Raw genomic sequence first — 14206 nt, 5'->3', positions numbered from 1 at the left:
TATTGCACACATAGATTCATAGTGTCTCTTTTAGAATGTACTAAGTATTCAAAAACTGATTATTCAAAATCAATTGTAGTATTGGCAATTTGAATCTTGGAACGTTTTTTAACGATAAAATGCGACACATCACATGATTTGTGAGAAGATATACTAGTGTTTAAAATACTTAGGCAAATTTTTCCTTCTTGTCACTTTCTTTACTTTATTGATCCTGAAATTGTAATTATGGTATCTATGTTTTTCAGTTGTAATATTTTTTTTTATATTATGCGTTGTTCTCATTCTTAATAAAGTTTACACATTTTGCTTAGCATTTTATATGTAGTTTGTGCATTTAATATGTGTCTATTCATTGCAAAACCCTCTTGATAATGTTAATTCCTTTCATTAAAATTTTACATTGTAAATTAGAGCCAAATATATCAATTCAATAGACAAATTTTTTTTTTTTCATATTAGTATTTCAATTTAGTTACATGCTAAATAATTTGCTGTTTTTATTATTTGATTTTTGAAAGTTATATAGTAATATATTCTACATCCAAAGCATCTCCTATTATGCAATATCAATGCTTGTTGGACTAACTCGGTCAAATATTCATGTATAAATGTTTTTCATTGTTAGTCTTATAAATTATGAGAATTACCTATATAATTCAGTAAATAAATAACAAATTATAGTTATTTTTTTTAATCACTAACCAAAGACATTTTTTAGCAGGCATTCAACTAAGTGTAGCCTTCTGTAACCAATCTGTAAATATTTTTACTATATTCTTTAACACTGTAACATTTCTATATTTTAAGTGAACAAATATTTTTCCTATACCTATAGCACAATTATGAAAATTACATATATAATGCACAATGGTTCCAATGCTAATTGAGAGTATATTAACTATGCTTATCATTCATATTTTGGTTTCCTTAATGATTTCAAAGCAAACCTAATGAAAACAAATATATTATTTTCTTAACTGCCTCACAAAAATGAGCTGTTATGTAAATATTTAAAACAAGTTTTAATCAAATTACTTTCATTCTGTTTACTTTGTTTTTAGAGTGTCCATCCAACTTTATTTTGTGTTTACTATTTTTTTTATTGTAAAACAATAAAATAAATAATATAAAATTATAGAAATATAATATTTCTTCTCATAGAAAAGAACATATTTTTATATAAATACTAATAAAAAAATGGAAATAACTATTTTCATTATATTTTTTTTAATTTGTGTTAAGTTTTTTTTCTGCCTCTTATAGTCAAATAGCACAATAAGTTCTTCAAATGATGAAATATATTGTATGCTTTTGAAAAATTCTTTGTCTCTAATAAAACTACAATGCTATATTGTTTAATAATTAGATACAATATACCAATGGAGAAACTAAATTGCATTTGAAATTTTTAAAAAATCTGCCTTGAAAAATTTAGATTCATTTGTATATTAAGTAAAGAAAGTATTTCATTTCTTATTCTATATTCAATAAAGATAATTAAAAAAAAAGTTGTTTGCTATAGAAAGTTTATAAAATATTATTATTTAAATTTATTAAATTAAAAGTTTCTATAAAATATCTATTAACTATCATCAAATTTATTCAATTCTTGAGAGCTTAAGTTCTACAGATTCACTAGTTCATTTAGCATAATTATAATATATAAACCAAAATACAATTTGTAACATTTAACCAAATAACAGAATTGCAAGTCATCGTGCACAGAGTTGTTGTCTGTAGTATTTATGTAAATATCTTTGTCTGCATTATCTAACCAATAAAAAAAAAAACTCATTTATTGTATCACTTGCATATTTTTTTAGTATTATTATATTTAACTATTTTATTTTAATACATTATAAGGATAAAAACGGAATCATTTTTTAATCCACCCCATACCTAACTTGCTTCAACGAACAAATAACGAAACATTTAATTATAAAAAAAGTGGAACAAATATATTTATATACTAATAATAAAGTTGAATGTGTGTGTTTTGGTGCTCTACAAGCCAAATATTTGACCTACATGTATCAAATGGGACACATATGTAGAATGGTGGATGTGTGCACCTTGGACCGATTTTTTGGAAATTTTAAATAATATTTTAAGCTGAAATTTATGGTAGATGTGTGCACCTTGGACCGATTTTTTGGAAATTTTAAATAATATTTTAAGCTGAAATTTGCTGTTTTTCCACGATAATTGCTGAAAATATCACTGCACAAACATAAATTTTACATTGTTTGAAATTTGTTTAATTATATCAATTGAATTGTAGAACGAATATTTGCTTTTTTAAAAAATATCCCCCCCCTACATTTAATGTTACATTATTACCCTGAAATCCAAATTGTTTTCATTTTTTCATCATGTAATTAATCGCATGGTTTTCGCCTATTATTGAAAATCAAGTAAAGAAGTATTATATTTAATATCTGAGCAATTTATAAAACAAATAGAAAAAGTGAAGTTACAATACCTCAAATTTAGAAGATAGATGAAAGGGTTATTTACATTTTCAACAGCGCCATGATGTCAAGTAACAGTCTCAATCAGAAAAGTTTATGATCACAATACACAGAGTAAATAAGAATATTTAAGTAAGTCAGTTAAAATCACAATTTTAATGCTAAACTATTTGATAGACTCATTGATATGAAGTTATATCTAAACAATTTATCTAAAAACAAATACAACCAATGTTCCTGATGAACAAACTGGTCACCTGATGTGACAAATATGAATATATATACTATGAAATGCATAACAGAATGATGGAACAGATTATAACAAATATGAAAACAATGTCATATTTCAATATTGCATAGTATTCCCTTGTCCTTAATTAATCCATTTTCTGTTTGTTTCATTACACAATGTTTTCGTAATAAATATATCTTGTGTTTTTATTATATTTAACTTTATTACATTTTACCATTTGTGAGCAATGTCAGTTAGATTACATCTCAAAAAACAGTTTGCTTCTGTAGGCTCTTCTAAATTTAGCTTTTAGTTTTCCTTGTTATGATTCAAGTGAACTTGCTAATCATTTAATTCTTTTTATCATGATTTCATATTTGGTAAAGATATCTTTGTATTTTATTTGATAAACAGTAAGATGAGAATCTCATTTTGTCATTGTTTTGTTATTAAAATAGTAGAAACTTTAGTAATGTGTAAACTTGTACTATCATTTTAATAAGATAAGCATTAAGATTTAGATGAGAAATTTTGACAAATCAAATAAAACCTTTCTCATGATAAGGATTATATATATTATAACTATCTCTTATTCTGAAAAAAATTACCATGAACACATTTATTTACATTTTATAGCTGTATAAAGCTAACAATCGATAAGTTATATTTTTCATCACTCTAAAAACTGCCTAGTTATGACATTAACTTATTAAAGTTTAGTCAAAAAATTTTGTAATACAGTGCTATATATTATTTATTTTCTTTAGTTTTTATTTCATATGTCAATTTGTTTATATTATACTGTTAAACCAATAAGAATTTGATATTTGACTATATTTCTATTTTTCCAAGTGTTATTGCTTAATTCAAAATTCAATATTAGCTTGTTATTTAATTGTAGAATTTTCAGGATATTATATTCCATACTCCAAAACATGAAAAAATAACTGCTGCATGATTTAGCAGGTAAAATTAATTCTTTCCTAACTATAATTATTTTGCTCAAATTTTTACTTTTTTTAAAACTTCATTTTGCCATATTTCAAAAATTTTGTGTAATTAAACTACAGGGTGACCTTAAAATAACTTTCCCCATTTCGAGGCATCTACAACTAAATAGGATGAAGCCAAATTCCACTAACCCTTTTTAAAAAAGTTTTCACATGGAAACATATTGGTGCTACTAGAAATAGAACATGTGACATGCTGAACATTCAGGCTTTCTATATTTGTAAAATATATTAGTTCAATATCACTTCTTTTTCAGTTATTAACCGGAAAAATTTAGTAGTTTCATTTTTTAAAAATAGAGATTTATTCCTTTCCTATATTCAGAATGTCAGCAACAGGCTGCAATATTGTGAATATTCTGAACATCTTTTAAAAGACCATTAATCTTTCAAGAATATTTATATTTTGAAATATACTGAGGAAGCTGCAAGTATGAATATGAAACTATGAAGTATGAATATGAAAAAATCACTATAAAATACAATTCTTTGCAATTTTAAATTGCTAACAGACATTATTAAAATGTTATTTTTGAAATAATACTAATTGAACTAATAAAATAACTTCATCAAATGAAAATATTTTAAATATACATATTTACAATTGTATCATTTATGTAGGACTAATTTGTTACAAAAGATCTTAAATTATCAATAAAACATGAATTGAAAATAGTTTTATTTCATGCATTAAAAAGGTTCATATTTTTATAGCTCATTTAATGAGATTTATCTGTTAAGTAATAAAACCCAATTTGTATTATTTATTGAGAAGAGGAAAATAACTTATGATAATAAAAATTTTAGAAATTTATAATATAGTAAAATAAATCAATCCTTTTAAGAAAACTGTTTCTTGAATAAAGGCTTGATTTGATATACAATAAATATTACAATATATACCTACTCAACATGCTATGTCTATTATTACACTATGAACCCCGAGTAGGAAATAAACTTTGTGATAAAGCTGTTTTTACAGTAAGCACTTTATAAAATTATTTTTCTAAATTTATGCAAAAGTTGTTTTATTTATTTTTTTAAAAATAAAGATGACCTAGATCATTAAGTTTTGGTTATAAGTCTTCTACTCACAAAACGTGTTATTTAAATTCAATAAGTTATTTCATTCCTGTTAGTTTATTACCTTTACAAGAATTTAACATGCATTTACTTAAAACTACAAAGCACAAGAGTAATATAATGACAAAAAAAAATCAACAAGTATGAAAATGAAATGGTTAATGATTTGCTTTATTTCCATATTACATACTATGAAACTTAAATATCAATATCACATTACCTCTTCATTCACAATGTAATTTTATACATTTCTAAAAATTATATATGATCCGTTTATGAAATGCAACGCAAGAACAAATTTGTAAACATTTTCAAAGATAAGAAATAGTGATTTAAAAATAGACATTAATAGAGAGGAAAACTATATCCACATTCACATGCTAAAGTAATGACAACGTATTCCCTCGTGATCAACGAAAAACAATTCAACTGAACCGGGATAAGCGTTGAACTACAACTCAACATTTAAAAGCCAACGTTTATCCCTGCTGCCCCTCTCGGGCAAACGTACCTACCTGTGAAAAGTACGGTTCATGATGGATTCGCCCATCCCATAGGGATTACGTTGCGATTGAGACGCTAGTCTGTTTATCTTCGCTAAAATTTCTAAAAATGCCATAAGCAGCATGGAAATAATTTTTTAAATGCTTGTTACAAGATTGAAAGTATGAGGGAAAAAACATTTTCGTCTCATTTCACACTTATTTGGATAAACAATAATTTAATAATACAAATCCCGCTCTTTGACTTTCATCTATAATGTAAATAAACACGTAATTTTCTAACCAATCACAACACAGTAAGCAACAAACCACATCGACGGTGAAAGAAAGCCTATGATTGGACTCAAAAAGGTTGACATACAGAGAGTCGATTTCTAGAGTGTGGTTCGTTCACGATCATGAACCATAGTGAATAGTTACTTATTTTCTCCAGTAAAATCGGAGCATGCGCAGAGACACTCCTTCCTGTTCAGAAAATTTCCGTTAACATTGTATGATCGTTCTTTCGCTATCCGCTTCTTCTGTTACAGTTTTGTTTACACTCTTTGCCTTAATCTGAAACTCCTCAAGTGGTTTAATTTGCCAATGGATCTTAAAGGAAGCAGTTGCCCTATTTGTTTTGAATCGTTAAAAGACAAAATTGTAGGATCTCCTGACGTTTGTGATCATAAATTTTGCTTATTATGTCTTGAAAAATGGACCAAAGTGAGTTTGCATAAAGATCCGTTTGACAGCAGGATAGCATTGCACTGTGTTAAAAAGAAAAGGGGGGGGGGCTTTTTATTACAAAAAAGGGTTTTTTTTTTTTTTCTTTAAATATTCATTTTGTTGGTCAACAATTTACAGATAAATTCTTTTAATAAGTTTCATGTTACAATTTTACTAATATTTGTTTTACAAATACATCCTGAATTTACATCAAATAGATGCAGTTTTTATTGCTATGTATGATTTTGTAATTTAGCCACTAAATTGATCGCATTTCTTTGCTTTGTTTTGTGAATGTACAAAATATCTGTAACATTTGGAATATATTCGAATTCTACATGCTTTATATTAAATTATAATGCTGGATATGTGATAATTCAAAGTTCATATCACACACAGGTTAAAAACTGAGTTTCACTCATACCTAAATCACTATTCAGAAAAGTAAGAAAGAACTAAAGGAATATGTATAATTTCTGAAAAAAAAAATTTTTTTTTAATCCGATAATACAATTTTTATGGACGGAAATTTTCAATTGTAATCTGTTTAGTCTTTAAAATTATCAAATCACCAATAAATCTTTAGCCATAAGTTGTAACTTTCTTGAGAAAATAAGTTGTCAAATGGATTAGTCTTTTTTAAAATTTCCTATTATATTAGTTAGTTTGGTCTTTAACAACTTTGACTGGCTTATTTTTTCCTTTTGAGAGAATTTGATGTCCATTCTTCTGTTTAATCAAATTTTTACTCTGCTGATTTTGTTTTATATTGAGAATTTGTCTTATAAATCAAGTATGTTTTATTATTTTACTAGCCTCCTTAGATGATCAGTTGATTGGAATTTATGGTTGCCAAACATCTCAGTTGTTTCCTTAACAAAAAAATTTTTAAACATCAAATTTTGATAGGTTTATAATTATTTCAAATGAAAATTCTGTTCATTAGGCTTAACATTTCTGTAATTTTATGTTTAAATCTGTATACATCCAATTACATCACAGGAAAAAGCAACAGTATTTTGAACTAGAGGAACTTAAAATTTTTTCCGTCATTGCTTGATTTTGAACTTAAATTTAAGTGCAGAAAAATATCAAAAATTATTGAAAACATGCCTTATATGAAACCTACTCAATATTGGAAAAATAAACCTAATCTTCATATCTTAATCATGGCAGTGAAAAAAAAATAACAAGATGAAATAATAGTAGCAACAATATGAACTGGAAGTCTCACTTCTAAAATGAAATATATTGTTATAAAATATGCTTAAATTATTTTCTTTAAAAATTAATTAAATAGAAAAATGTTATGGCATTTTTTAAAAAATGTTTTCAAAAACAAATTGCAGCTTCACTAATGCCATTAGATCTGCTATCACTTTGAACTGGTTTAACATATTTTCAATTAGAATATAACGAGTTTGAACATGTCTGTTATGTATATTTATTTATTATAATGTAAAAACTTTTATTTTTTGTCATTTGAAATGTATATTATTGTCAATGTGTATCAAATTTGTCATTTAAATGGGTGCAAAGTTACTCTGTCTATGTATGAATATTAAAAGCTTTTATCATATATCCTTCATTTTTTTTACATATAAAATCTTTTTGATGATTGCAATGAGAAAAATGTTATTTAAAAAAATTACTCAGATATACATAAAGCACATGCTATCATAATTAAATTCAAAGATTTAACATTTGAATGTCAGATTCTGTGTTTTGTGTAAGTCTGAGTTGAATTTAAAAGAGCTGTAATCTAAGGATATAGAATTATATGGATTCAGACCAACTTTTTTTACTGATAGGGACAAATTTTTTTAATGTGTACTAACAAAATATTGGGGTACATAGAAAAAAAAAATCCTCAACTAAACAACTAGAGATTAGGTGAAAATTTGAGAGAATGCTCATTGCCCTTTGTCCAGCAATTTGTGTCCCTTCTTCACCATTTGACAGATTTTAACTCCATTCCAGCCTTTGCATTATAACAGCACTTATAAATTATATCTGTCTAAAGGATTAGTATTTGAAAATTTACAGAAAAATAATTTCACTTTATATCATATGTTAAATTTTAATAGATACTATTTTTCAAAACATCAGATCTGAATGGTTCTGAAATAAAACAATAAATTAATTTGGTTGCATTATAAAAAAAATTATTTCATGTTTAAAAAAAAGGCTAAGTTTATTATTATAAAAAAATTACATTTTTGTTATAAATCTATTATATTTATATTCTATTCTGTGATAATAAATTCAGCTTATTAAACCCTATATAGTAGATTCTCATTTATCTAGCAGGTATCTGACCAAAAAACAGCTGGATAAATTAAAACTCCATATAAGTGGAGATAAATTCAAAAATACATTTTATTAGTAAAATTTGACTTGATGTGAATGAAAACAGAACGGGAGGAAGCAACAATGGCTATTATTCACTAAATGCCAAGAGGTTAGCAATATCTATGTCTATTGTGCTAAAAAGCAACAACAATATTTGCATTGTGCTAAGATTACTAACATCAACTTGCACTGATTTGTTTTCTTTTTTATGTTCCTCAGCTATATTAAACCATGTGGGAACCTTTAAGCAGTGCAAGTTTTAGGAACCTCTTTTCTAACTTTCAATGCCAAGTATTTTTCAGTGATTCTTATTTAATCAGTATTTATCATATTTTAATTAAAAATATTGTGAAAATTGAAATAATAACACATTTGAGTCAATTATCGTCAGTAGAGTTGATTGTAGCATCTCATTTATATATAAAAAAATTTAAATAATTTGAAACAAAATGGCGAAGAAATATTGAAACATTCTTTCAATAAAATTGAAATTTTTCTATAAAATCTGATAGGCTGGTTTACTTGTGTGTTTATCAACTAATTAAAAAAAGATTTAGTCACATTGATCTTATTCATGGAGAAGTGTTAAAAAAAAACTTTAAGAATATCATTCTTAAATTTAAATAACACTAGATAGTAATTTGAATAAATTTAAGTATATAGTCCTTATAATGCAAAATGAAGATAAACATGAAAATAACATTAAAAAAATTGTAATTTCTCATGGCTCTAAAAAGTTGTGGGTGCCTAGGCAGTTGCCTATTTGATTATCTGATCCTTCTCATATGTCGTTCTGAAATTGTTGGTTTCTAGGAGAAGTGGTATTGTCAGAGTGTTACATTATACTGATAGTTATCAAAATAATGGAAACATTTATGAATAAAAATCATCTTTAAGAATATGCTTCATAAACATTAAATAATAATTCTAGTAACTGACTTATTAAATATAAAAAGTATATATTATGGTTGTATGAGGGAGCTTTAGTGAAACTGTATAGGTCTTGGATATTTGTTAAAAACATAAAATGTTAGGCCTTTCAGATTTTCAAAGAAATTAAATTGTCAGAGCCCGAGTAGCTGGAACAGCTGTGATCAACACATCCCAGCTTTTAAGCATTTCTAGAGATATGGTATATAAAGTCATGACAGCATAACAAGACAAGCTTGGCAAAGCAAAATAGTGGACGAAAGGAGAAGTTGAGTGAAAGAGACTGACAAATATCAAAACGGATTGTAATCTCTAAAAGAAAACTGCAGTAGCCAAAGTGAATGCAGATTTCATTTAGTATCTGTATTCTCCAGTATCAGTAATTACAGTTTGGAGGCATCTTCATAAACAACATTCATTATAGAGCAACAGTTCCGAAGCCATTTGTCACAGATATTAATGACAGATGACATCTACATTGGTGCCATAAGTGCCTGCATAAAAACCTGGTCAATTGATAAGTGAAAGATAGTTATATGGTCAGATGAATCATATTTCATATGTTTCCTCACAACAGGATGAGTACACATTTGGAGGACACTTACATAAGCATATGATTGTGATTATCTAATTCCATCTGTCAAGCAAGAAGGTGGATCTGTTAATGTGTGTGGGAGCTGTGTTATGGTTTTCTGCTGGTCCATTCATGACTCTGAAAGAAAAGGTCACTGAAGAGAAGTTTAGAGAAATTTTCCATCATTTCATTTTCCAAACAAAGTTTCCATCCTATGATGTAAACTTTGTTTCCTACAGGTGATGGAATTTTCCAGGATGATAATGCTCCTATAATATCTACCTTGGCCTATACAGTCTCCCAATTTAAGTATAACTGATTTTATGGTCTATTTTAGAGCGTTCAGTCTGGAATCGATATTTTCTACTGGCATCTCTCCCTGAACTTTAATAATGTCTCCATGAAAAATGATACTATATTTCTCTAAACACTATTCAGCTCTAGTATACCTTGATTTTCAGGTGAATCCATTCTGTATTGTATGCCAAAGTGGCCTTACACTTAATTAATAAAAATTCTTTAATTTGTTTGTGGTGTTTCCATTATTTTGATAAATGCCTGTAGCTAACCACTATATTAACTTAATTTCTTAATAATTTCTTAAATGTTTTATAATAATTTAATTCTTAATAAATTTCTTAAATGTTTTATAATAATTTAATTCTTAATAAATTTCTTAAATGTTTTATAATAATTTAATTCTTAATAAATTTCTTAAATGTTTGATAATAATTTAATTCTTAATAAATTTCTTAAATGTTTTATATGTTAAAAATATTTAGTAATTTATCTTCATTTATCCTAGCATGAAAATTTTTGTCCTGTCGATAGACGAAGATTTAAGAAGATAATAAGTGGTGATAAGGTTATTCGGGTAAGTTTTGAAAAATGTTTTCAGCTGTGGTAGTATTAATTTCTAACTACTTTCATTTGTAATTTAAAATCTAGTTATTATAATTACAAGCTTTTGCTTTTAATTTGTATGAATTTGTTTCTGATTAAAGGATTATTATTTAAAATTCTATATAATAATTTAGTTCAAATAAAAATATAGTACAGTTTTCATTGATTTGAAATATCTGTTTTAAATGTTTTAAGCAGTTATAATGCTAAAAACAAAGAAATTAAAATTTTAAAATATTCATAAAACAACAATAACCATTATAAGGAAATTATTGAATTTTGGGTAAATATTAATAATTTAGTGAGAAACAATAAAAAAATATAAATGAATAATTTTCAAAGAAAATACTGTACTTTTTGGTAGTATTATAAACATAAGAATTAATGTTGCAGCATTTGAAGAAACAAATTATATTTGATAAAATATGTTATACGCCTTATGTCTTAAGGGTGATTATGTATTAACCACATGCCAATGATTAATCATGTTAAAAAATTGCCTAAGATTGTATTCATATAAATTTTTTCTTGACTATGTTTGCTAAGATCATTAGCTAATTCATAAGTAAAATTTTATATAATGATAAAATGAAGAAAATAAGAATAGAAAATATTTTGATATATGATATTTTAAAAATATAAGGAGCAGCAAGTTTAAGAAATTATTATGATCATGCACATAATCAGATATTGTTTTGGTAAATGGTGAGTACATCTCATTATGATAACAATTTGTTTCACTATATGTGAAACTTTGTTTCCTCTGAATGCTTTTCTTTTTCTCTTAATGTTCTCAGTAGAATATCATTTATTAACCAGCAGTAGTGGTCGTCCCAAAACCTTCTTGTATACTCTCTAATATAGGTGTTATGACCCAACCTCCACAAAAAATTGTAGACCCTGTTTAAGGTAGAGAATGCATTTTTACTAAATCTATCATGTAATCTTTAGTAAATTTTTTTGGCATTTAATCCCTGGCATGTGTTTAATGATATTTGAATATCCAGTTTGTGTTTTAAGTACATTTTTCCCATTCAAATGAAACCAAAATTTGGCACAGAACTACGATTGTATTCATAAAATAACCTACCAAATTTCATACATTTAAGTCACTGCATTTTTGATTTATTGTATTTAAGAGCTTCTGAAAATGCCAATTGACAGATACGCAAACCCTTGTTTGATTTGGTTTAAACTTTGAGGTATGTATTATAGTTGTTAAATCTGTGTACCAAATTTTGTCTATTTCTTTTCATTTTGTAAGTATTATGTTAACTTATATTTGAACAGCTAGTCGCACAGACTTTCTTTGAATAGATTTTGCTTAAAATTTGTTAGATATCTAAAATTTGATGTAAAGACCATGTACTAAATCTCATCGGTCAAGCGTAAAGCATTTTTTTTAGTTATCTTTGTCATAGACTGACATAATACAGAAATTTGTTTTTTCAAATCCAGAGAGGTCTAAATGGTAAAAATTGATCAAAATCTTGAATTTGAATTTTTTGATAATTACAATATTTTATCTATATTTCATGTGCAAAAAAAAGAAAGAAAAAAAAAGATTTATTATTTTTAATTAATGTAAATAATTATTTCCAAATTTGGAAGTTACGACAATTACGGATTTTCAAGTACATTTTAACCTTATTAGCAAATATCTAGAAAATTCAAATATTATAATTTCATGAATTTTTGGATTTGAATCAGAACTTTACTGTTTCCTTATTATATGTGTCTTTATATTATTTAATACTAATTTCACATTTAACAAGAAAATTTTTAAAAAAAGGACTTATTTCCCTGTAATTAAAAATTTACAAAATTTGCTTCAAATTGTCTTAAGATTTGTTATGCAAAACAGTATTTTTTTAATAATTAATAGTGTCGATGTTTATTAATCAGATTTAAGATTTATTGGTTAAAGGAAAACAATTTATTTATACAATAAAAACACATTTCAGGTACTGGTAATGATTGTTAATAATGACAATTCAAATTTTCTAAGAAATAACAAGTATTAATAAATTATTATGTATTGAGTGTTGGAATGAAAAATTTTATTCAGCTGTTTTGTTTATTAACTGATTATAGAAGTTACAAGGAGCATGAGTTATGCTTGGTGTGAAAGTTTGCCTATCAAAATTCTTCATTAATGGAATTTCATTACTGTTGCTTCCAGTTTTCCTTTAGGAATATATGAGAGCAGGAGCAGGTATGAGAGCAGGAATATATGAGTTGCTTCCAGTTTTCCTTTAGGAATATTTTTCGATATAGAATATGTAAATTGGGACATTTTTCCCAGTGATGTTCCCATCCTTTTAAGGCATCTAGTGATATATGGAATCTTTCTCTGCACAATAGTTATTATTAAAGTTCATAAATTCATTATTTGATTTTAAAAAACTGTCCTCCAAGTACTTCTTTTAACTTTGGAAGCAAAATAATAATAATAAAATTTAAAAAAAAAAAGTCATTTGGGGGCCTGTTTTCTCAAATAATACGGGAGGTCAAGGAATTCAAACTGTTATTATTCAAGGATTTTTGTCATGTCAACTGTTGAGGTGTAAGATAAAGCACTATCCTAGTGAAAAAAAATTATTTCTTTTGCAAATGCGGCCATTTTTTCGAAATTTCTGCCTTCATCTTGCTAAGTAATGTTACATTAATATGCTCTGGTAATGATTTTATTCTTTTCAAGATAGGCAATTCACGGTTGTCTCAGAGAACTATCTCCATCAATTTCCTAGCAGAAGGTGAAGTTTCCCCCTTTTTTTGGAACTAATTTTACCTTTTTTTTTTCGGGACTGTAATAATGAATCCAGGTTTCATCTGCTGTGATTAATTGTGGAAAAAACACCAATTTTCCACTCCTCCATTAGAGTGGTGCAGATGTTCATTTGGATGGATTTTTGATTCAAAGTAAACAGATGTGGCATACAATGTGCTTTTAGCTTGCACATATCTAAATCTTGGTCCAATGTGAAACAAACATGTTCCTGAGATATGCTGAAAGTTTCTTCTGTTTCTCTAATCTTGATTTGATGGTTGTCATTTGGCAAACTTTAACAATGCTTTCATTAGTTTTTAAAGTGATGGGAAGTGGGAATTATTTGGTGGCTCGGTTTTGCTTCAAAAATGAATATTCAACTTAAAATAAGCAAAATGTAAGATAATTAAAATAACTTAAACTCTCTCTTCTTATGTATATAAAAGTTAATACAGTGCTGATAGTGTTAAAAACATATGGTGGGACCTGATTAGTCATGATGTCATAGACAATTCTTATTGGCCATGTATAAAATTTACATAAAACAAAAACAGCTGGACTCAACAATAAAAACAAACAGTGCATCTAGTTAGATGAGTTGAACAAAACGATTTTTAAAGCATGAAAAAAGCTTGCAAAAGAAAATGAAAATGTCCCATTTTTCATG

The 14206-nt window shown here is 26.4% G+C and overlaps 1 protein-coding gene across 2 annotated transcripts in view; it reads left to right on the top strand.

Annotated features, from left to right (window-relative positions):
* The first annotated feature begins 5793 nt into the window (after nucleotides 1-5793).
* LOC129975868 (dentin sialophosphoprotein-like) overlaps nucleotides 5794-14206 on the top strand; it is a 28996-nt gene continuing 20583 nt past the window's right edge. Inside the window, exons 1-2 of one of the 2 annotated variants that reach the window (XM_056089123.1) lie at nucleotides 5794-6007; nucleotides 10672-10740. In XM_056089123.1, the coding sequence (XP_055945098.1) occupies nucleotides 5888-6007; nucleotides 10672-10740 (189 nt within the window). In that variant the 5' untranslated portion in view covers nucleotides 5794-5887. The remainder of the gene's footprint in view (nucleotides 6008-10671; nucleotides 10741-14206) is intronic. The other variant, XM_056089124.1, reaches the window with a different exon arrangement.

Source organism: Argiope bruennichi, chromosome 7 (genome assembly GCF_947563725.1).
Source record: "Argiope bruennichi chromosome 7, qqArgBrue1.1, whole genome shotgun sequence".
Lineage (NCBI taxonomy): Eukaryota > Metazoa > Arthropoda > Arachnida > Araneae > Araneidae > Argiope > Argiope bruennichi.
The sequence above is the reverse complement of the archived record's forward strand: the minus strand, read 5'-3'. Positions and strand labels throughout refer to the sequence as shown.